This window comes from Heteronotia binoei, chromosome 4 (assembly GCF_032191835.1).
Source record: "Heteronotia binoei isolate CCM8104 ecotype False Entrance Well chromosome 4, APGP_CSIRO_Hbin_v1, whole genome shotgun sequence".
Classification (NCBI taxonomy): Eukaryota; Metazoa; Chordata; class Lepidosauria; order Squamata; family Gekkonidae; genus Heteronotia; species Heteronotia binoei.
The window spans coordinates 77,966,505-77,991,246 of NC_083226.1; the positions used below are offsets into that span (position 1 = coordinate 77,966,505).

The window sequence follows — 24,742 nt, forward strand, 5'->3', positions numbered from 1 at the left end:
CTTCACCTGCTATCAGATCTTCAGAGAGCAGTTTTATGTGAGCTATACCTTGATGCCACTGGATTTGTCATTAAGAAACCCCGATCAGCTCAACACCAAATATTATACTATGCTTTGTGCACAAAGTTACCCTCGGACTCCTCATGTATAATTCCTGTAGCAGAGATGCTTTCCTCAGACCAGAGCACTCCTATCATCCATCACTGGTTGGCATTGTTTTCATGTGATATGTTTCGAGTTACTGGACACCATCTGAAGCCTCAAAAAATTGAATGTGGCCATAGCTGGGCATTAATACATGCTGTCACACAGGTTTTCAACCAGGTAGCACTTCCTAAGTACTTAAAAATGTGTTGTGGTGTGTGTATTAATGACAGTGAGGTCAACTTCACTGTAGTACACATCTGTGCAGCACACATGATAAAACTTATTGTTGGAGATGTCAGTAAGTTAAAGCTTTCCAGAGAAGTTAAGTTTTTTTATCTACTCATTTGCTCTGCTACAAAATGGAAAAACAATTCAGGAGTATGGTGAGCTTGTAAAACGCCTCACCATAATATTTGGGAGCAAATGTCTTACAGACAATTGTAAGGAGGCAGTCAGCAACATACAGCAGGATTTGAAAAACCAAAAAATTTCAGTGATTGATCAAGACTTCCACTTGGAAGATGACACAACAGAAACACCAGCAGAGGACATAGATCAGGAATCTCCCTTTGTAAAATGAATACAACAAGAAGACATTGTGGAAGATATACTCAACAGTGATTTACAACCCAACATCTTCTACAGCCTATAACTTAGGAAACTCTTTTGTAAGATACATTAGAACACTGCCATTACGGACTGGAATTATGCTGCAAGCCAAACAGTGCTGGCAAACCAAAGACATAAGAACATAAGAGAAGCCATGTTGGATCAGGCCAACGGCCCATCCAGTCCAACACTCTGTATCACACAGTGGCCAAAATATATATATATATATATATATACACACACACACACACACACACACACACACACAAACTGTGGCTAATAGCCACTGATGGACCTCTGCTCCATATTTTTATCTAACTCCCTCTTGAAGCTGGCTATGCTTGTAGCTGCCACCACCTCTTGTGGCAGTGAATTCCACATGTTAATCACCCTTTGGGTGAAGAAGTACCTCCTTAGAGACAGTAACTCTAATGCTGAAAATTGGTTCAGATTAGTTAAGAATCAAGTTCTACATTCCAAGCTTCATCCCAGTGAAATTTGTTGAAATAATGAAAGGTACCATTCAGGGAAGACTACGTATGGCTGCAATAGGCATCTTCCAGGAAAACAATCCAAAGAAAAACACATTAAAAAGAAGGTGCTCAAAAAAGGAAAAAAAAACTAAAGAGATCCCACACACCCGCAGGTGGAAACTTGGAGCAAACACCCACGATCAGCATCCAAGAAAGTTCCAAAGTACTGTCAAGCACCACCAGTGTCTCTTTGCAAAGGGAAACATAAAGAATATGACTGTCCTCCATGGAATGGAACAGCTTACCTAAAAAGGTGAAAGGTAGTCCTTAGAAATACTTGAACCATTGACAATTTACTGTATCTAATTCATATGAGCTTTGAACGGTATCCAGATTTTGAAAAAGAGATCAATACATTGAGGAACAGTGTGAAAGCGGTTAACATCTTAATGCGAGTACATAATGCCTTTCTGAAAAAAGGTGGAGTACAGGAAAAATGGAATGGCTGCTGCAATTTGAGAGATTCAAGGGGAAGAGTTTATGGGATTGCTATGGAACTGAAGAAGATATGGTGACCTCATGTCTCTCTTACTTCTGGCATACTAAGCAGTACTCCACCTGCAGGAACCATGATTGCTAAGAAAAGGAATATCAAAGTGACTCCTCAGAGATCTGTGGTGAGTATGCATTCTTGGAATGTAAAGCTTTTTGGTAGCAAACGGTTGTCTTTGCAATAAACGGTTATCTCTGCAATGTTTCACGTTACTATTATTGGTGAGTACAGTAATCTTACTTGATAATCTTGCTTTTGTGAATGTAGTCTCAGTTATGCCCAGGAAGTCCAGAATGCTCTGAATTCATTCCATGAACCATCATCTTTGCCATGTACGATGCATTATATCAAAAGAAAACTATACATTGATGAACAGAAAGATTGCCTCACATCTGACCGCAGTACAAGGTAAAAGGAATACTCTCTGTGACATATTCATGATCTTAGTGATTCAGTCACTACCTGACAGCATACAGGAATATCACACAAACACTGATGACAATGTAGTGTCCAGCCATTCTTCCCACTAGAAGGCATGCCACTGAAGTGGGAGCAGTTGATTTTAAGGGTGTTAATCTGTACCCACCATAGTGATTTCCAGTCCCTATGTAATATACACACCCTTTTAATATTCTCTTCAGAATCACTGTAAAAAAATGTAGAGGGACACGCCAGCTGGGCTCCCGCTTATTTATCAATGGAGTGCCACATATGCTGATCATCACAGTTGCCGTGAAAGGTCCATACAGAAATAACAACCACTTTGATCCACGAAACTTCCCAGCAGAGCTCTCGGTGCATAACATTAAGTATGTTGCAAACTCATGTAATATATTATGTTATTTCATTCGAATGTCAATGTAAACAAATGATGATTTTGACTATACTTCCTAAAAATGTCATTTTAAAAACAAAGTAGGAATGCATCCCTCCCTTCTTCCCATCACAGCAGCAAAGAATATGTACTGGTACACACAAAAAGTAATAATCTCTTCTCTTCTCCAGTAACAAAATTGTTGGCATAACTTACAACACAGGACATTTTGTTTGCTTCCACAAATTTGGAAAGAATGGCAGCTGGTGTCTGTATTATGGACTGCAACACTTAGGAAATGGCAATGTGGAAGCCACAGAAGCCATCTTCAGCAATATTCTGAAGAAATATCCACATCCCAACTACTTTGTTGCTGTGCGTCAGTCCCAGGAGTGTTCCCAGGAGGAAACACTCATATTTCCATAGACAATGCCTCAACAATACAATTTGTTTTGCCTTGGATCAGCTGGCGGTGAGTGCATACATCTAGCTTGTGCCACCTTCTTTCCTTTGGATGCTTAGGCTTCAGACAGAAGGATGGTAAAACCAGTGTTTGGTTTTGGTGGAACCAGGAATTGACCTTGGGAATGAACGATGGATCTATTCTCAGCGTTATGGTCTCCTTCTGAAATATACACAGTTCTTTCCTGGCTGATAGAGCTGTGTCACGGGCTGGGGCCAGGCCAGGCAAAGTCCAGGGGCAGTCCAAGGTCTGTAGCTGGGTAGCAAGGAGGGTCCAAAGCACCAAAACCAAATCACAGTCCAGGTATCGTAGGTCAGAGGTTCAGAAGCCAAAGTCAGGGGGTCCAGAAGCCGAAGTCAGAAGCCGAAGTGGATGCTAGAACGTCAGGTAAGTAACTAGTTGCTTCCACAAAGCCTTCTCTCAAAGCCCACAGCTATATAGCCCTCTGCTGTCTGTTGCCCATTTGGGCTAATTGCTGCCTCAGAGGGCAGCCAGGATCCTGCTGAGACTCAAGCACCCTCACTCCTAGAAGGGCCAGAATCCTTTCAAAACTCAGGGCTCAGGGAGCGTCTTGCTCGTGAGCGTGCCGCCCTCCTCCGATCCCTGAGGTCCTGACGAAGGCGGTCACGCACACGAGCCACCCGAGAGGGCGAGGCAGGGGGGCTTGGATCTTCTCCAGCAGGGGCACTGGTGCAGGTGGCAGGGGCACAGTTTCTTCTGCAGGCTCGGCTTCTTCTGCAGGGCCCCCAGCACCCATGACAAGCTGCCAGCTCGGAGACTCTCCATGCTGAGGTAATGGCCACGAGGAAGGCCACCTTCCATGATAGGAAATGAGGTTCCACTGATTTTAGTGGTTCGAATGGAGGTTCAGATAAGGCCCGCAGTACTCTGTGGAGGCTCCATGTGGGGAACCTGTGTTGGACCGGTGGGGCCAACTGACATGTATCCTGTATGAATCTTCTCACATGCCTGTTTGTGGACAGACCTTTGAGCCTGGCTCCGAGGTGCACCAGATCCTTCGTGGGCACCAGGTACTACTCAGTGCCATCAAGACTTGCTTCCAAGAGAAGTCTCTGCACTTCCCAGGTGCCACATTGGTGCAATGATATCCAGAATGTTGAATAAATAAAATAAATACCTGTAAAAGTGGTAGCTGTTTCACACAGAACAATAAAAAAATTTACACATGCGTGATTATCAGTCTGCACCAAGTAAGGTTATGGGAACTAGTGAGTTGTGTTGTCATACTATGACATTTCAGTATGAGAAGCCATTTGCAATAGATGTAGTTTTTAACTGGCACAAGGACCGCTCATTGGGCCATGAGGCAGCACATGTCCTCTTGAAGGGCGGAGTTCCCTGAACGTGGGGGTGTATGGCATGTGGTGGTCTATATTGCTTTCTGGGGTGTAGAGGGCAATCAATCAAAATGGTTCCTTATTCAACTCCCCATTGGAATAGAGGCCTCTTGCTGGCACTCCAAATAGAAGCTTGTGGTGCCAGAACCAGTGTTTGGACCGGGCAGCACTGCATGTCTCCTTGCAGGGGACAGGCTCCCGAGTGTGGGGATGTGTCACTTGGGGTGGTCCAAAGATTGCTTTGGGGTACAGCCTGGCCCCAGTGTCTGCCTCTTTGAGTATCCTGGGGACACCTTGCTCTGGAGCAGCTGGCACAAGATCCACTCATTGGACCATGAGGCACCACATGTCCTCTCAAAGGGCAGAGTTCCCAGAATGTGGGGGTGTATGGCATGTGGTGGTCCACGCTGTATTTTGGGGTGCAGAGGGCATGCTATCAAAATTGTTCTTTATTCAAATCTCCTTTGAAATACAGGCTTCTAGGTAGCACTTCAAATAGAAGCTTGTGGTGCCAGAACCAGTGTTTGGATTGGGCAGTACTGCATGTCTTCTTGCAGGGGACAGTGTGCCGAGCGTGGGGATGTGTCTCTTGGGGTGGTCCAAACATTATTTTGGGGTACAGCTTGGCTCCAGTGTCTGCCTCTTTGAGTGTCCTGGGGGCACCTTGCTCTGGAGCAACTGGTACGAGAACCGCTTATTGGACCATGAAGCAGCACATGTCTTCTAAAAGGGCAGAGTTCCCTGAACGTGGGGTGTATAGCATGTGGTGGTCCATATTGCTTTTGGGGGTGTAGAAGGCAATCAATCAAAATAGTTCCTTATTCAAATCTCCTTTGAAATGCAGGCTTCTAGGTGGCACCCAAATAGAAGCCTGTGGTGCCAGAACCAGTGTTTGGACCGGGCAGTACTGCATGTCTTCTTGCAGGGGACAGTGTGCCGAGCGTGGAGATGTGCCACTTGGGGTGGTTCAAACATTGTTTTGGGATACAGCCTGGCCCCAGTGTCTGCCTCTTTGAGTGTCCTGGGGGCACCTTGCTCTGGAGCAGCTGGTATGAGAACCATTCTTTAGATCAGAAACCAGCACATGTCTTCTCAAAGGGCAGAGTCCCCTGAACGTGGGGGTGTATGGCATGTGATGGTTGGTATTGTTTTTTGGGGTGTAGAGTGCAATCAATCAAAATTGTTCCTTATTCATATCTCCTTTGAAATACAGGCTTCTAGGTGGCAGTCCAAATAGAAGCTTGTGGTGCCAGAACCAGTGTTTGGACTGGGCAGTACTGCATGTCTTCTTGCAGGGGACAGTGTCCCAAGCATGGGGATGTGTCACTTGAGGTGATCCAAATATTGTTGGGGTACAGTCTGTCCCCAGTGACTGTCTGTTTAAGTGTTCTGGGGGCACCTTGTTTTGGAGCAGCTGGCATGAGAACCGCTCATTGGACCATGAGGCAGCACATGTTCAGGGCAGACTCCCCTGAACAAGGGGATGTATGATATATGAGGGTCCAGGCATTATTTTGGGGTTCAGAGCTTTAGAACTCTCTTCAGTGTTTTTGGTTGAATTCACGAATAAGGAATGAATAAGGAACTGCAAATAAGGAACCAACTTCAGCCTCCTCTGAAAAATAAACTGTTGCTCACAGTAGATCTTTCCTGCATAATGTATGTGGATCTAAAGTTCTTGTTTTGTGCAGTTCTATGTTTCTTTTTCTCAAGGACTTCTGTTACCACCTAGTGAAGTTATAGGTAATTTCAGATTGAAAGGAGACCCAATGGGAATGATAATTCTTCTTTTCCAAGGTAAAAATCAACCATTCAGTATTATTTTTCCTTAGGCAAAAGGGAGCAGTAGGCAAATGGCTAGGAAAGAAAAAAGCTCATTCCTCCCTCCCCTCCTCACACACAGTGTCTCCTCTGAGTCTGAAGCCACCACAGCTGCTTTACCTGCCCTTGGGGAAAAGAATCATGGAACTACCCATAATGCATATTTCCACCCTGAAAAAGGCCCCATGTCTGCTTTTGGATATACGTTGGAGAACTGCATTAAATATCTGTGAGAGAGTTTGCTGCTATGAAAGAGGCTTCTAAAATGAAAAGCTCAGATTTCATTTAAATAACCAAGACATTTTAGCTGGCTTGGTTGTGGATGAAAGCTTTTGACAATTTTAACTGACATGTGCTGTAACTTTTCAGAAGACCAGCTGTCTGGGGGTCCAGCACAAGTGCTTATAAAACCTGGCAAGAACTATTGTAGTGGACAGTAAGATATTTTGTGTGAACTGTATCTGATTCCTAAATATCTTGACTTCAAACTGAAGAAGTTCCATGCTTGAAAAGTAAAAACTTTACATACCACAGGATCAGATTCCAGAAGACAAGGGAAAATACGTATGCAACCAGTCTTTGTTGGCGTTCAAATGTATGGTTTCTAATACAATTCATGATTGAACAGAAACTAATCAATTTTTTTTTCTTTTCATCTTTTGGTTTAACTGTTATAGACTAAAAATATGAAAATACACAGATTTGCTGGACTTTTCACCTCTTTTGGATTCCTGCAATGTTTGTGAGACAGATACTGCTACTAAATTTCTGAGGTGAAGTGTCTTCCTGTTTTATGTGATGACGCATACATTGGCACTCTTCAGTCTAAGCTTGTGATTTTACCAGAGATATCTGGCTGGTTGCTTTTGGAAGCAGGAATTTGGTTGTACTGCTCTAGCTGGACATTTTTACCTGGGCTCTAGAGCACGGACCTTTCTCTTTTTTTGGTAAAACCAACATGCAAACTTTTCCATGTTGCACAGATTTTCTTGCTACAATAGTTCATGCATATATCCAGTTATATTTGTGCACTAACCCAACCACTATTGGAGGATCAGAGCTGGACTAGTGAGACAGTTGCTCTGAAAATGGTGGATATCTATTTTAAACCTCAGGGTCAAGTTGTGAGACCATAATGTGCTGGCTGGGGATCATGTCAGGTTCACCCTTTGACCAGTGCCTAATAGTGTAGTCTTAAACAGCATTACTCCCTTCTAAACCCATTGGCTTCAATGGACTTAGAAGAGTGTAACTTTTCTTAGGATTGCACTATGTATTAGGTAACACTAGAATATGTCTACTCTAGCATTTTCATAGGCCTGTCTCTTCCATAGAACTCTAGATTGTCATTTCCATAGTACTCTGCAAATTGTTTCACATAACATGAACCTAAACCACTTATTTTCATGTTTTAGTACCTTGTGCCTAAATATTTGGTTTGAATTTGATTAACCAGTTTTAATCACACATGAAAACACATGAAACTGCCTTAAACTGAATCAGACCACCAGTCCATTAAGGTCAGTATTATCTGTTCAGACACATAGCAGCTCTCTGGGGTCTAAGGTGGAGGTCTTTCACATTACCTATTGTTGTATCCTTTCTAACTGGATATTTATTTATTTAAAACATTTATTAGCAGGAACATATGAGAAAAAACAGTCCTTCAGATACCCCAGTCTCAAGTCATGTAGAGCTTTAAGGACAAAACCAACACCTTCAACTGTGCTCAAGCATAGATAGATAGCCAGTGTGATTGCTGGAGTATTTGGGTCACATGTTCTGAGGGACTGAACCTGGGAATTTCTGCATGCAAATCAGAGGCTCTTGCACTGAGCCACTGCCCCTCCCCAGTTCCTGCTTGTCCACTAAACTCACTAGGTAACGTCAGGCAAGGTCATTTCATAGAAAAAGAGGTGCCAGGGCTCATTAGCACAACTCATTTGCACAATTCATTTGCATATGCCACACACCCCTGACATCACTGGAAGGTGTACTAAATTATATTAGCTCAGCATCTATCTTAAAATGCTTCTTGAATTATAATTGTCTTAATAAAACTTTACTCCCATCATACTTAAATTCCTTTTTCCACAGTGGCATGATGAAGATTTCCATCTGTTTGCTTTATATGTTTTGGTTATTTTCCCATTAGAAAGTTTGTCAAATCTTCAGTAAAATTCTCACCGAGGTTGAACAATGGAACCCAGAAGCAAGATTTGGGGGGGGGGGGGAGAAAGAAAGAGCTTAATAAAATTTATAGGTTTCGGAGCTCTGCTCCTGTGAGCGCCTGTCCAAAATGTGGCTGACTTTTGGCAAGTAACTCGTTACGATTGCCCAACCTGCTTGGAACCACATCCTATTAAGAAACTCCCAAATAGCTAAGAGGCATTTAAATCACACCCCACTTCCAAAAAAGCAAGCACAGATCCTGATCACGTGAGCCTTGCATCTCAGCCTTGCAAGAACTTATTACAGAAAAGCAGTTTTCAAATGACTTGGGGGACAGTTACTTCCCCTTCCCTGTACAGTCCAGCACACTCAATGAGTAGTGCTGGACTGTATAGTAGTGCTGAGAAGCAGAAGTAGTGCTGAGAAGCAGAAGTAGTGCTGAGAGCCAGTTTGGTGTAGTGGTTAAGTGTGCGGACTCTTTATCTGGGAGAACCAGGTTTGATTCCCCACTCCTCCACTTGCACCTGCTGGAATGGCCTTGGGTCAGCCATAGCTCTGGCAGAGGTTGTCCTTGAAAGGGCAGCTGCTGTGAGAGCCCTCTCCAGCCCCACCCACCTCACAGGGTGTCTGTTGTGAGGGGAGAAGACATAGGAGATTGTAAGCTGCTCTGAGTCTCTGATTCAGGGAGAAGGGCGGGATATAAATCTGCAATTCTTCTTCTTCTTCTTCTTCTTCTTCTTCTTCTTCTTCTTCTTCAGATTTAAACCTGGGGTCTTCATCATCAAACCCTCTGTGTAGTGAGAATATAAATTAGTGGGGCTCAGGTGCCCAGTGTTGTCCTTGGTGCCAAAAACATTTCCTAAACACTGTATAATCTGTAAACAGATTAAAATTTAGTTGACTATTAATATTAGGATAGAGTTGGATTATAAATTTCCCTAGTCTGTTTCTAAAAAATGGGATGAGGAGGAGGTGATATTAGATTAATACCACATCCTTTACTTAGAGTCTCAGCAATTTACAATCTCCTTCCCTTCTTCTCCCCATAATAGACACCCTGTGTGGTAAATGGGCCTGAGAGAGCTCTTTCAAGAACTGCTCTTGAGTGAACAGCTGAGGTGATGTGAGGTGAAGTGAGATTCATGTGAACTAGAGGCCAGTGGATTTATGCATATATATCATTTCAAAGCCACTTGTTTAACAATTTGATACTGAGTGTACAGCTGCCTCTATTAGAAAGTACTGTATTGGAAATGATGGGAAGTGATATGAAAGTTCTGTCTGTGATGGTTGGTCTGTGATAATTCCCACATGCAAATCACTAATAGTTGGTGCCATTCTCTTTGAGGTGAATGTAAGCGTGTGAACTGATATACAGCAGAGTCAGGGTGCTATAGGTGATCATAGAAGAAGAGATTGGATTTATAACTTGCCCTTCACTCAGATTCTCAGAGCATTTTACAATCTCCTTTCCCTTCCCCTCCCTACAACAGACACCCTGTGAGGTAGGTGGAAAAGATCTCCTTCTGGGCCTGACTCCTGAATTCAAATCCCTGCTTAGGTCAGTCAGACCAGTTCCTCACTAGCAGTTGTTCCGACCCCCGAGCTGCTTCTCAAGTGTTCAATTCTCTACCAGTTGCTGTGTGGGCACATTTTGATCCGCAGCTCTCTCCAGTTTCCCTCACAGCTTCCTGCTCTTGTTTTTAGAGTTCCAGAAGCTCACACTTGATAAATCTTTTTTAAAAGGAGCTAACTGAAAGTATTTTGGCTACAGAACGAAATGGCTGTCATACCCTGACAAATGCCTTTATGTATTAGGCAAATGCCAAAGGATGAAAACTGGAAAAATAAACTCTTTGGTGTAAAGCTTGGACATCTCTCTACACCCAGGTGGCTAACAATCTCCTTTTCTTTACATTTGATGATTGACTTTTCTCAGCTTGCTTTTGCCTGTTGAAGGACATAATGGTTAACGAGTAGCAGTTTTCTCAATTACTATGTGAATGTAAAATACATGTAAAATAAAAGTCTGTGATAAAAATTTTCTACTATGATATCTCTATTAAGATGACTCCTTTGTATAATGCTTCATGGCAGTGTTGCTTCTATTTAAAGCAAGGGGTTTGATCTTGGCTTTGATCTAAAGCTTTTGATCTTGAAAGAAGGTTATTATGGTAATAAAAACAGGGCAGGCCACTGTCTTTTTTGAAAATAAAAGCAGTAGTTAAAGAGTTGTTCAAGATTTAGTGATCACTCTTTTCACATACATTTACATTGTGACATCTGCTTGTAGATGCCTCTAATGCAATGTGGAGGAACATTTGTTCTGATATTTTTGTTTTCTTACTTTTGAAAAATGTAAATGTTTTCTATCAACCTTTCAGAAAATTAAAAAAATACATAAATTAAGTTTTTTTGATAGTAGGAGGCATGGACATTTACACACAGATGTCAAATTTCAGAAAACATTTAAGTTTGCCAAGTATACATTCTGGGGCAATACTTGTTTTGGAGAACACTTAGAAGCTATTGCCTTGTGTTCTGTCCTTGAATTGCCTATGAATTTCTATTGGCCCTGAAGTCATCAGCATGTGCTTAGCCCCTCAGATTGTCATATAGGACCCCTGATGATTATGCATTGTGCTTCATGTAAATTTCATTGGGTTCAGTGAGATCTTCTCTTGTGTGCTCAGGATTTGGCAGCTTTAAAGTGAAGCACAATCTTTGCAGAACTGAAGTCTGATGGAGGAGTCAGCTCTGGTATGCCCATGACTAATAGAAATGGCAGGATTCCAGTTGCAAAAAGCAAACTTAATGCTTGCTTTTAAGATGCACTTCAGAATCTCCATGGGAATTCATCTGATACAGTTTTGGATTCCACAGAGGTCAAGAAGCTGCGGGGGTGCGGTGGGGGGAGTTTTAAGTTCGTATTTGTGTTGTAATATAGTTCCAGCAATAATTCCATTAGGAAATTAGCTTTAAAATACTTCTTGTGGGAATAGTGACATAGGTCCTTATGTGAGTGATAGGAGAAAATGCAGGGCAATGCTTTCTAATACAATATGTAATGGACTATAATATGAAGTAGCTGTTGTAGTTTTCTGAAATCTCTCCCCTTTTCCTGTTCTTTATTTCCAACTTTTCTGTTGATGATCTGAATAAACCATTACCATATAAAATATCAGAGGATACAAAAGCATGAGCATATTCGGATTGCCCCATTCAAAATCGAGAAACTTCATACTGGTGCGTTGTAGGTGGGAAAGGGACAGAGGCGGTTACGCTGGGGAAGCTGGTGAAGACAGGCTTGATGGGGGGCTGAGCTATGCTTCTGCATGGATCAAGCGCAGCACGCGCAGCTTCCCCTGGGTTTTGTCAGTTCTCCGGTGCAAGCCAGACCTGGCTACTAGAGGTCGGAATGTTCAGTTCTAGGGAAACTTCGAGGGGGAGGTGAGCAGTTACTGACAGAGCGATTCCCAACTGGGCGTTCTCGGCAAGTGAACGTAAGGGAAGCAGACAGACGCTGTAATATTTAAATTATGACGTTAGCAGCTTAGCCGCGACTGCCGAGCGAACGGTCCCCTGTATCTTTGGGCGACGGGCGAACAAAGCCGGTCGGTCTGTGTTCCCTTAAGGCAAGCTCCTCCTCTCCTCTGATCTCGGAGGCTGGAACACGGGAAGGTCCCCCTCTCTTAGGTGTTGCGTTTCCTTCGGAGGTCCCTTGTGCTGCGCGACGGCGCTCACTCTCGCCGGCCTGTGGATGCGTCCGGAGAGAGCGTCAGTATCACTCCTGAAACAATAACAAGAAAGCCGCGGCTACTGCTGCTACGAGTGCTGCATCCAGTGCAAATGCAAATCCCAACCGCGTGTACAAAAGGGAGGAGGGGGGGAAAAACAAACACGCGCAGCTTTGGGGAGTTGCTCGCGGGATCGGGGATCGTTTCTACTGCAGACTCAAAACAGTGTTTCCTTGCATACCCTCATCTCTTGTTCCCTGTCTCTAATATTGGAAAGAAAAAAATATATACGAAACAGGCTGGGACTTTGTCAGAGTCTAGCCGAGAGACTGTAGTCCGAGGTTTGCTGCGCAGAGGTGAATAAAGAAGCTGAGAGGCGGAAGTTTTGCATCAGATTGGAGGATGCAAGGAGAGAGGCCGGGGCAAGGAGAAAGTACATCTCATCGTGCAACCTTCATCCTCAATAAACATGTACTTTATTTGTCTCCCCCCTCAATCTAGCCTTTGGTGGAAGAAAGTCAGGCGTGGCAAGAGTGTCGACTAGCCCTGCAAGTGAATGAGGAGGTAATGTTTTATCTTGTTGCTGCCAATTACAGCGATGTTTTGTTTCTTTCTCAGCGCTGCAACTGTGTGCCCTTCAAAGTTCCCTTTAAATAATAATAATAATAATATTGCTAAAAGATGAATGCTGGTGTGCGATGAGATATGTTGTTTGTTATCTTACATTAATTATGAGCACTTAATGTAAACTTGGATGGATAAAACTGGTAGTTGCAACTAAAATCTGGAGGAATAGGCAGTAAAATCTTCTGTGTTAAATTGTTGCCCCTTCCTCTGAAGACAGTGCTTTGAAGAAAGTTCTTTTAAGGTCTCAGTCAGGCTTTTTTGGAATTTGTGGATACACAACAGCACTTTGCAAGCTCTGTTAGTATTTTCAGGACTCTTGCACTGTGGTCTAGGTTTGCTTCATGAATGGACAACCAAAATTGTTTATTATGCAAAGTGAAAGAAACACAATTCTCTTTTGACCATGAACAAATAGATTAAAATTTTCCAAGAGCGCAGTATTGTAGACTGGATAAGTATATCCCTCTCTCCCCCCCCCCCTTTTCCTTTTCCAATGCAGCAATGGAAAAATGTGTCTTGAGTCTGTTTATAGTTTCTTACTCATGTTGAGTAGTTGCATGCAGGTTGTGTCTTCTTTTAAAAGCCCTATGGTTTTGACCTGTAGGTTGCAAAATGGATTCAAGTAAATCAGAGAGCCAGAAGAAGCAGCAGAAAGAAAAGGCAATGCAAGGAAGATGTGTTCCAAAAGGTATGGGCTCATTGTTGGCATCTATAAAATGGTAGCAAGTTTAGGTAAATGCTTTTAAATGATGTGGAAACACAATCACAGCATAGCATAGAATAGTTAGTTTATGTGTGTGTTTTCTTTCTGAAGAAACATCTTGTCTCATAGGACTCTATTGGCTAAATAGCATTTATACATTGTTTCAACTTGGGAAGTGAAGAATTTTAGAGAGGTTCTTGTAGAATCAGGCTAGCGTCTCTTTAGCCATTCTGTTAGAAAGTTTCTGAATAACAAGCCTGACTATTGTTGTTGCTGTTTTTAAGCCTTCCCTCTTCCCAAATAGAAAATGTAGCAAAAGGATATGTTCCAGTTTGCATGATGAACAGACTATTATTTATTTATGGTACATGAATAGCTTCAAGGAATTCTGCTGTTGCAGGACAATCCATTGCTGCTTTTGTGCAACTTCTATAACATAATGAATGAGTTTAGAATGAAATCAGTGGTTGGCAGATTGCTCACCTAAAATGGAGAAGGGTTTCATGCAAGTATGTGTGCATTCTTCTACTATGTCCCCCCTTGGTTTAGCATAATTTCTTGTTCCAAAGAATAATATTGGTACATATATGTTGAATTACATTGCATACCTTTCTGATATTAACCATGGATGGCTTTGTCCATGAATAGTTGGAAATCTTTAAATGCTTGTGTTTGAGGTGGCTTAATTGAGTTAGGTTGGTGGTACTAGTTACCCTTCCTAGATACATTTATGAGGAAGTAATTTATTTCAATGGAACTTCCTTCCAAGTTAGTACATCTAGGGGAAGCAGTTTAAACCCAAGGTCTTTTGAATTAGCCTGCTGTTAGATAATGGTAAATAACTGTCTTGGTTTGCGTGCGCAGTAACTACAAAAAAAATGCTTCTCAAACAATTTAACAGTAAATAACAGAAATATTATCAGGCCTACTGTAATACTTTGTTGTTTTAGAGAAAAGTTCCCAATTTACAAAACAAACAAACTTCATAGTGTTGGAAGGATTAAATAGGCAATATGTTATTTTGCAGCTTTAACAGTGCTTCTAGAAAGTATGATGATTCATTCTTGGTTCTGTAGCCAAGTTTTTGCTAATATTATGATACCAACTTCTGGGTTGTATTGCCTTAGCATGGGCATTACTTCATTTCACAAAAGTCTGCAGATAGTGTAGTTCTGTTTGGTGGTGGTGGGAGTGGTAGAGAGAGATAGCCAATGAATGGTATAATTTTAATCAATTGAGGGATTGCTAATTTTAGTTTAGTTCTAGTATTGTGATAAAATAGGCATGTTGTGTTATTCATAGTCAGTTTGCTAACACTAAAGTTCAGACCACTAAAATTGAAACAATTTAGCAGTTTAGTTCTATTTTCAAGGTGGGGGTTCAGTTTCATCAGCTCAAGCAGAACATTACTTTAATGTGAATCATGATAAATTAGTTTGTGTCTTAAAAGTGTCACTGCACTTTTACTTTGAACAGTTAAGATTTTATACCTGTTTTTAATAATTTAGTATAATTAATGTAGCAAATAGTAATTGGAAGCAACCAGTGTTCTATCAAATTCTGGAGTCAGTAGAAATTGCATATAATATATCAGTATATTGTTGCTTTCTGTCTCTTCCTTGTTTCAACTAGAAAATGAACTAGAAATGTTCAGATGTTTCAATGACAACATTGTGCTCACTAGATGAATTTCACATTGGTTGCAATTTTGAGTTAATAGTTTTAAAATTGAAGTTTTCTTACAATGGTTCTGACATCTACATTAGCAGACCAGTAAGAAGGGAGGAGCATTTTGTGCACACTAATCCGGGAACAATTTTGTGTAGGAATAGGTATCTTATTTTGGCATGAAGACCACATTATTTGCCATTTTGTAACCTGAAAACTTTAAGTAGGAGAGATTTCAAGAACAAAAATGGGCATTAAGGTTAAGCCATTCCAAACAAATTCCCAGTATTTAATGTCAGACCACCTGAGGTTTCATCCTGTTCGCATTGCTTCTAAAGGTTATAGACTGAACTTATAAATATGCATAAAGTCTGCTGTAAAGAGGGAGGAGTTTGCCTTGGGATATATATATAGGTAAGCAAGCTGGGATGGTAAGAAAGGAGATGGAAAAATAGAGGCTGGAGTATTAAACTGTAGCAGTGGTTATCATTGACTGAACCTATTACATATGTAGCTAAAATTATTTGGCACATTTAATCAGTTAAAAGACAAGCTCCTTAGTCTCAAAACTGGTCTTTTTGTCTTTAGAGAGGGACTACTGAACACCTAAAGTAACTTTTAAGAGTCCTTAAAAACTGTACTCTCTGACTTCCATCATACAGTTCTTTACGATTATGACAAGATAATCACATTTCCTCTTCTGGATGAAAGATTTTTGCCATTACTAACCTGTGTGAGACGCCATGAAATCAAAGCACTCATTGATGCATTTGAGTGTGAAGCCTCCCCCCTCCCTCCTTATTATACTTTAAACAATGCCCTTGAAGATATCAACCATTGAGTATGGAGTGGTGGGGAAAACCTGAGGAGACTGCTGCCTTCTGTTAACTGGAGAAGCCGAGAGAATGACACAACATAATGAACTGCTGTGGATGGGAGACTGATCTTGGATAAATTTGTATAGGTCTGTTAATTGTACTTCAGTTGGTCATTTTTCTTCCTGTGCTCAGACAGTTGTTTTTGTATATCACATCTGCATATCTCAAATTGTTAATGTTCCTTCCACCAATTTTCACTCGACTTTCATCTAAATTTGATCCAGTCTTCCTTATGATACATTCTGCATATAGATTGAAGAGAAAGGGAGATAAAATGCATCTTTGTCTGACACTTCTGCGAATTGGGGACCATTCTGTTCCTCTATATTCTGTCATAACAGTACAGAGTACAGGCTGAACGTTAAAACAATCGGATGCTGTGGCACACCCATTTTCCTTAAAACCAAATATCGCCATTCATGATCCACACAGTCAAAAGCTTTGCTATACTCTATGAAACACAAGCTGATTTTCTTCTGAAATTCTCTTGTATGCTTTAGTAACCAACATAAATCTCTAGTATGTATTATTGGTAATCTATTGGATTATAATTTAAAAATACTAAAAGCTGTTTAGAAGGTCTAGTAAGAAAAGTTTACGGTGTTTGAATTACATGTTCAGAATTGTGTTTGTATGAATGAAATGTTTGATAAGGAATGGATCCTCAAGATTTGTAATGCATTTTGTTCCTGAATTCATTCGAGTATGCTATTAAATGTCTTCATTCAGACAGAAGTCCAATGACCCTTTAAAGACTAACACATCTGTTCAAATATGAACTTTAGTGAGGCAGAGCTCACTTCTTTAGATACAGTGCTGAAACTGAAGATGTGAGCTTCAGCTGTGTTGCCAATAACTCACTTTTGATGCATGCACACCAAGCGGGTTTAACCTTCTCTTTTATTCAGCAGCTTCCCTGTGCAGCTATCGTTTAGTTTAGTCTGCCCAAGAAAGTAAGCTAGCAAACTAGTGCAATGGAAGAAACATGAAGAAATGCCCCAAATGGTCACTCTGGGAGGGGGGGAAGGTGGTGAGAGGGAAGGGACGTCAGGGTGTTAAACACCTCCAAGGATTTTGGGACAAAACAGTTCGACTTTCAGTTGTATCCCATCAGCAAAAGTGTAATCCATCCAGCAGGCCTTCTCTTCTCTTTCCCCTCCTCTTCCTTGGGCAGATGCTGTCAGTCAAGCATGATGGGACTAGAAATAATGCCCCCCTCCCTCTCCACCTTGATAAACACACAATAGTCCAGAAGAACCAATGCATCATGGGACTTTTCAAGATAGCATTGGTGTGCTCTTGCTTATCCTTTTGAGGGTCTTGACCATGTTGAGAGGTGCATAGCGCTCCAGGACTGTTTCAAGAGGGGCAGACTGCCTTTGTATCCATGCTGTGAATGGACTTTTGCGGGGGGGGGGGGAGGGGGGAGAGCCGCAAAGTGGTCATCAAGATGGCAACTCTTCTTTCCTCTTCTTTCTCTTGGGGGGAATAACATGGCTAAGTGACACAAAGCATGGGAGGACTATTTCCAAAGTGGCAGCTGCCCCTTCTTTTCCACCCCCTTCACCTATTTCAGTTGATGTATTTTAACTTATGCATATCCTGTTAGATGTGGTGGATTTGTGTAGCAGTTTGTGATTCCTTGATCTCATTTGTACATGTGTCTGATCTCATGGTTGTATATCTTGATCGGTCCTTGTATATATTTACATAAGAACATTAAAAGATTCCCAGCTATGGAAGAATCTCCCTACACAACTGATTTTCCCCTCACCCCTGAAGAAAATCCAGCTTTTCAATTATATGATCATTTTATATAATGATTTAAATTATTATTTGAAGTTGAGGATATTTTATGTGCATTGTTCAGTCACCTTGAGGTTGTTGTTTTTAAGTGGGTGATGAGAATAATAAAGAAACCACATTCCACACAATAATTTCAGTGAATGCTCTCCATTTTTTTTTAAATTTCCCTAGATTTAAAAAATGAATCTTATTTCATTATTTGGAAAATGCTGTATCTCCAAAGCCCACTTTTTGGGCAAAGATTTGCAGATGAGACACAGCAAATGATGAACAGATTTGTACTTATTATGCAACAAAATAATCATAAAGAAAGGCCCTACATTTTGAATTCTACTTTTTCTTTATAAATAAAATACATGCCCAACAGCTGCTTTCTAAACATGCCTTGCCTCCTTCTATCTTTTCCTTTCCTCTCCAGGGCACTTCCCTCTCCAGGACACTCACCCAGAGCCGCTTTCTAGAGCCTGTTGTAGTTATTCTCACAAAGGCAATGGAATAAATATGTTAGTCTCTGCAGTGCCACTGGATTTCTGTTTTGTTTTGCTACAATAGACTAATATAGATACACCTTGGAATTATCAGATCAGACAACATATCAAACTAGTGGTTTGCGCTTCCAAATTTAGATGCTTATCTGATTTCATTTTCCTATCTCTCAGAATTCAGCTTAAAATGTTTGTTCCTGTCTTCAAGGTACAGCAGCCTATGAAGGCAGAGCAGTGACTACTCACAAAGTATGCTCAGTTATAATTAGCACAAACTATAGTTTACAAATTAATTTTTAAACCACGTGATTCAGTTTGCTGGGCAATTGCCATCTATAGTTAATTCAGACATCACATCAAACCATAAGTAATCTCACTTAACCATAATGTTGACATGATGTCTGAATATCTGCTTATCTCTTGCTTTAAAAGTGCTTTCCATGTCCCCATCCAAGCATTCTTAAGAAATTAAGCTTTATAGTCAGATTTTGCATATATAATTAATATCATAATCAACAGGATATTTTGTTTACTGTTATGGCATCTGGACATCTTTGGAGGGAACTATTGAGAGATTTCATGACCTTTATATCTAGTTTTTTCACAAATCTGAGGTGGCCTTTTCTAAATTAGGAAAATACAAAGCAGCATGGCCATGTGTTAGAAGTAGTCTAAAGTTTACATAGAATTATATCATTTAGTGGGTGTGCTTCATTGCCAGTGGGCATTTCCCTCCTGCACAGTGCAAGATTAAGGCCACCTTAATGTAAAACACATCTGCAAAGGAGACATGCCTTTTATTTGAAGAAAAATTAGCTGCACTACTGTAGTAGAATTTATATCTGGTGGTTCTTCTCCATGATGACCATTTTAACAAATTATATTTTATAAGGCCATGCAAAACTGCTGATAATATGCACTGTTGTTCCTTAATATTATATAATAGGGTTTTTCAGGTATGGAAATAGCTGTTTTAGTAGAGCTATTCTTGGATGCTTCCTTTAAATCTAGACATATGTGGTATCTTTAAAATCAAATTTAAAGGATGTTTTTGCTCCTTATATTGCCATAATTTCCTGTTGGTGACAGAAATAGGTGAAATACCAAAAAGGGGTGAGATACCAAATAGGTGAGATACGAAAAGGGATGCCAGTCCCCAGATGGAGGAAGAGGATCCCCAGTTTTGGGGGCTCCAGGCCACCACTGGCCAGGTGGCCAGTAGGGGAGACTCCGCCCCCAAGAGTGGCAGTGGGTGACCACCCCTCTTCCTCCCTTCCTGTGAGGAGAAAGAAAAGAGTGATTGCTGTGCTCACCTGCCCTGCAAGCAGCAAATTGCAGGACAGGTGCTTGTGGCATCTGCTCTTTCCAAGGGGGGGGGCATTGACTCCTGCCCTGCAAGAGGTGACCTACAGAGCAGATTTATGTGGCCCTGGTTGTTTCCCAACTATTTAAATTGAAGGTTTAAAGCTTTCCCATTGGGGAAAGTTTGGACCTGGCAACCCTCGGGTGGGGAAAACTTCAGACTCTTCAGGGGCTTTTAATTGGTACTGTAGACTGCAGAAGTCCGCGAGATTGTGTAGCTAGTGGTAGAAATTGGTTGACAAGTGACCTCCAGGCAGAGATCATTCCTCTGGAGAAAATGTCTGCTTTGGAGGGTGGACTCTGTGGCATTATACACGGCTGGGGTTTCCTCCTCTCCCCAGGCTCCATCCCCAAATCTCCAGGAATTACTCAGCCCAGAGCTGACAACCTTAATGATGGCTGACTGCAAATAGGTCATTGCAGGTCCTTTTGAGGTAGGGCTGCCAAGCTCCCACCAGGTGAGGGGATCCCCTGCCCTGGACGGCCCCAACCCGCCAGCAAGCAGCAAGTTGCTGGGGGGATCCCTGCCCCTGAAGAGCCCCATTGGCACACACCATTCCCGGCATGATGATGTCACCTGGAAGTGATGTCGTAGTGCTGGGGGCGCTCTAGGACTTGTGCTAAAAACTCTGTGGTATAGTTTTACTTGAATTCTTGAGTGATGCTCCAGGAATTGTGGTAAAACGCTATGGTACCATAGAATTTTATTGCGAGTCCTAGAGTGCCTCTGGCACAACGACATCACTTCCAGGTGACATCATCATGCCGTACACGCCCACTGCAGTGGCAGAGGGACTTGGCAACCCTGGTTTGAGGTCTAATTTTAGTAGGTGATGGTGGCCTAGGAACATAACCTTCCACCTAGGACTCAAAAGGTGTGGTCTTAGTTAATTTAAATCTAATTTAAATGTGACAGGGTCATTCTGAAGTATTCTTCCTGCATACTCTGTAGTTGCTCTATGCAGGCAATTCCTTCACATTGTCATGGACAGGGAAATGAGTGTAGACTGCACTGAAGTTCTCCCTTTCTTTGTGTTTTAACAATTTATTAATAACATACGGTTACAATGTTTAGTTATATCTTTTCTATCCCTAACCCATATGATATTTTCAATCCCCCCTCCCTCCATTATTAGACTTACCCTGAAGTTATGTATTTAAATCCGAATATAAAGGTAACCCAAACCCATCAAAATACAATGTCTTTTTCTTCTCATTCATATTAAAAAATTGTCCAATGTCTTTTTACGTTCCACTCTAACTCTATATATTTTTTAAATTTCTTCCACTCCTTTTTAAACACTTCCAAATCATAGTCTCTCAAAGTTCTTGTTAATTTATCCATCTCACTCCACGATAAAACTTTCACAATCCAATCCCATTTCTCTGGTATTTTTTCTTGTTTCCACAACTGCGCATACTATGTCCTAGCAGCTGAGAGCAGATACCAAATTAAAGTCCTATCTTCTTTTGGAAATTTTTCTATTTGTAATCCTAGCAGAAAAGTCTCTGCAACTTTCTTGAAATCATAACCCAGAATTTTAGAAATTTCTTGTTGTATCATCCGCCAAAAGTTTTTTGCTTTTTCACAAGTCCACCACATATGAAAAAAAGAACCCTCATGGTGCTTACATTTCCAACATCTGTCTGACATCTTTTTACTCATCTTTGCCAGTTTCTTCGGAGTCATATACCACCTATACATCATTTTAAAACAGTTCTCCTTGATATTCTGACATGTTGATATCTTCATCGAGTTCTTCCAAAGGTACTCCCAAGTATCCATTTGAATTTCTCTGTTTATATTGATTGCCCATTTAACCATTTGAGATTTTACTACTTCCTCTTCTGTAGACCATTTCAATAGTAATTTATATACTTTTGATATTAATTTTTCATTGTCTCCAAGCAGAACCTTTTCCAATTCTGTTTGCTCACGTCTAATTCCATCAGATTTCATATCATTTTCCATCAGACTTTTTATTTGTTGCATTTGAAACCAGTCATATTTATTATTTAGCTCTTCTGCAGACTTTAATTCAACTTTCCCACCTTGAATCTTTAACAATTGATTATATGACATCGCTCTTTCTTCCTCAGATTCAGCTGTTATTTTTATTACTTCTGCTGGCACTATCCAAAGCGGCTTCCTCTCATCACCATATTTCTTATATTTTATCCAAGTATTTAATAAAGTGTTTCTAATATAGTGATGAGAAAAAAACCCATCCATCTTGTGTTTCCCATAATACAAATACGCGTGCCAGCCGAATTTATTCCCATGAGCTTCCAACCTTAAAGGTTTTTTATCCAACAGCATTATCCAATCCTTAATCCACGTCAAGCAAACGGCATAATGATACAGTCTTAAGTCCGGGAGCTGAAAGCCTCCTCTCTCTTTTACATCTGTTAAAATTTTCATCTTAATTCTTGGTTTCTTCCCAGCCCATACAAAGTCAGAGATCTTCCTTTGCCACTTATTGAATTGTTTGCTATCTTTCACAATCGGGATAGTTTGAAACAGATACATTATTCTTGGCAAAATATTCATCTTAACTGCAGCAATCCTGCCCAACAAAGACAAGTTAAGTCTGTTCCATTTTATCAAATCTTTGTCCATCTTGCACCAGAGCTTTTCATAATTATTTTTAAATAAATCGATATTCTTCATAGTTATTTCTAAGCCAAGATATTTAACTTTAGAAGTAACCTTACACCCCGTCAATGCCTGCAATTCATTCTGTCTATTTGGTTGCATATTTTTACATAAAAACATCGACTTCTCTGTATTTATATATAGTCCTGCAATCTCTCCATATTCTTTTATCTTGGTTAAAAGCAACGGTGTTACTTGAATCGGATTCTCTATAATAAACACAATGTCATCTGCAAAAGCTTTATATTTATAAGAGCATCCTTTAATTTTTAATCCTATTTCTTTGTCGTCTTGTACTTGTAATAAAATTTCAAGAGTCATTATAAACAACAATGGTGATAACGGACATCCTTGTCTTGTACCTTTGCTTACCATCAATTCTCTTGTAAGATCTGCATTTACACACAATTTTGCTTGCTGTTCCATATATATTGCTTTCGTCATTCTTATAAAATGTTCCCCTAAATTAATTTTTTCCATTACTGCAAACATGAAGTCCCAATTCAAATTGTCAAAGGCTTTTTCCGCATCTACAAAAAATAAAGCCGCTTCCTTTTCTGGATGCTTTTCATAATATTCCACAACATTAATGACAGCTCTTACATTGTCTCTTATTTGCCTTTTAGGAAGAAATCCAGCTTGATCTTTTTTTATAAAGTTTATCAGATATTGCTTCAGTCGTTCTGCCAAAATTCTTGTGTAGATCTTGTAGTCATTATTTAATAATGAAATTGGTCTATAATTCTTTACATTTGTGACATCTTTATCTTCTTTAGGGATCAATGAAATTACAGCTTCTTTCCAAGTATCTCCCTTTCTTGTAGAGGTCTAAAACCTATGTTCAGGAGGGAAATTCCAGTATTTTTATGACATTGCTTTCAAAACAGCAGATGAATCCATTTTAGTTTTTCTTAGTCCATTCGCTTATGGGCTGTGGAGATGCTTCCCTCATCCCAAATTGTTTATTTGGTGGATTCATTTAAAACAGTTTAATGGTCTTAAAGGTGCCACTGGATTCTAAGTTAGTCCTACACAGCATTTGCATTGGGAGCAAGGAGAAAGGAGGAGTGGTTAACACATTTTGGGCTTCCAACCTGTGTTTTCTAAGTTGTCTTAGCAGTAGTATGTGCTAAAAGGATCTAGGGGTCTTAGTGGATCATACGCTGAACATGAGTCAACAGTGTGATGTGGTGGCTAAAAAGGCAAATGCAATTTTGGGCTGTATCAACAGAAGTATAGTGTCCAGATCACGCAATGTGATGGTATCACTTTACTCTGCTCTGGTAAGACCTCATCTGGAGTATTGTGTTCAGTTTTGGGCACCACATTTTAAGAAGGATATAGACAAGCTGGAACGGGTCCAGAGGAGGGCGACAAAGATGGTGAGGGGTCTGGAGACCAAGTCCTATGAGGAAAGGTTGAAGGAGCTGGGGATGTTTAACCTAGAGAGAAGGCAACTGAGAGGTGATATGATCACTATCTTCAAGTACTTGAAGGGCTGTCATATAGAGGATGTTGTGGAATTGTTTTCTGTGGCCCCAGAAGGTGGGACCAGAACCAGTGGGTTGAAATTAAATCAAAAGAGTTTCCGGCTCAACATTAGGAAGAACTTCCTGACCGTTAGAGCAATTCCTCAGTGGAACAGGCTTTCTCGGGAAGTGGTGGGCTCTCCTTCCTTGGAGGTTTTTAAACAGAGGCTAGATGGCCATCTGACAGCAATGAAGATCCTGTGAATTTAGGGGGAGGTGTTTGTGAGTTTCCTGCATTGTGCAGGGGGTTGGACTAGATGACTTTAGAGGTTTCTTCCAACTCTTTGATTCTATCTTCTGCTTATATTCAGCCAGTTACAGTTTACAAGTGTTCTGTCTTATTCTAAAACAGAAGGTTGTGCAATCCCAGTGACCTAGATGGAGTGTAGACAATGTTTTCATTTGTTTTTTCTTGTTCACCACACATCAGGAATCTTCCTTAGAATTCTTTTTGGATTTTTAAAAACTCAGGCTTGATTTCCTCGTGTAGCTGTAAGTTGAAAAACATTTAGCTGAATATCTCTTTGGATGGTGTCATTTTCTCCCCCATCCCCTCAGTTCAATCTAGTGGACTTGATTAATTATTCAGATTTCTGTGTAAGCATTCTCTGTACCACAAAGGCAGCTTTCCTAGAGATAAAAAAGGCTTATAGATGAAGGCCCAAAGCAAGGACTGGCAAATTCTGATTGCAACTATTAGAGCCTTAGCTAGAGGACATTCTGTGGGGAATTTAGTTAAACATATTTGATAAGGTTGCAGAGCTGTAAATAAATATTTCTTTGCCAGGTCCAGACCAAGACATGTTAATGTTTGAGGCCAAAAATCAAAGTAGTGCCTTTCTGTGGTAAAAATATAATAATAAATCCAGTACTCTGGTATT

General features: G+C 40.7%; 1 protein-coding gene across 1 annotated transcript in view; it reads left to right on the forward strand.

The window, feature by feature from the left end:
* The window catches only part of AOPEP (aminopeptidase O (putative)), a 392,059-nt gene that overhangs the window by 233,775 nt on the left and 133,542 nt on the right, over positions 1-24,742 (forward strand). Inside the window, exons 12-13 of the mRNA XM_060235458.1 lie at positions 12,649-12,711; positions 13,379-13,462. Coding sequence (XP_060091441.1) covers positions 12,649-12,711; positions 13,379-13,462 — 147 coding nt within the window. The remainder of the gene's footprint in view (positions 1-12,648; positions 12,712-13,378; positions 13,463-24,742) is intronic.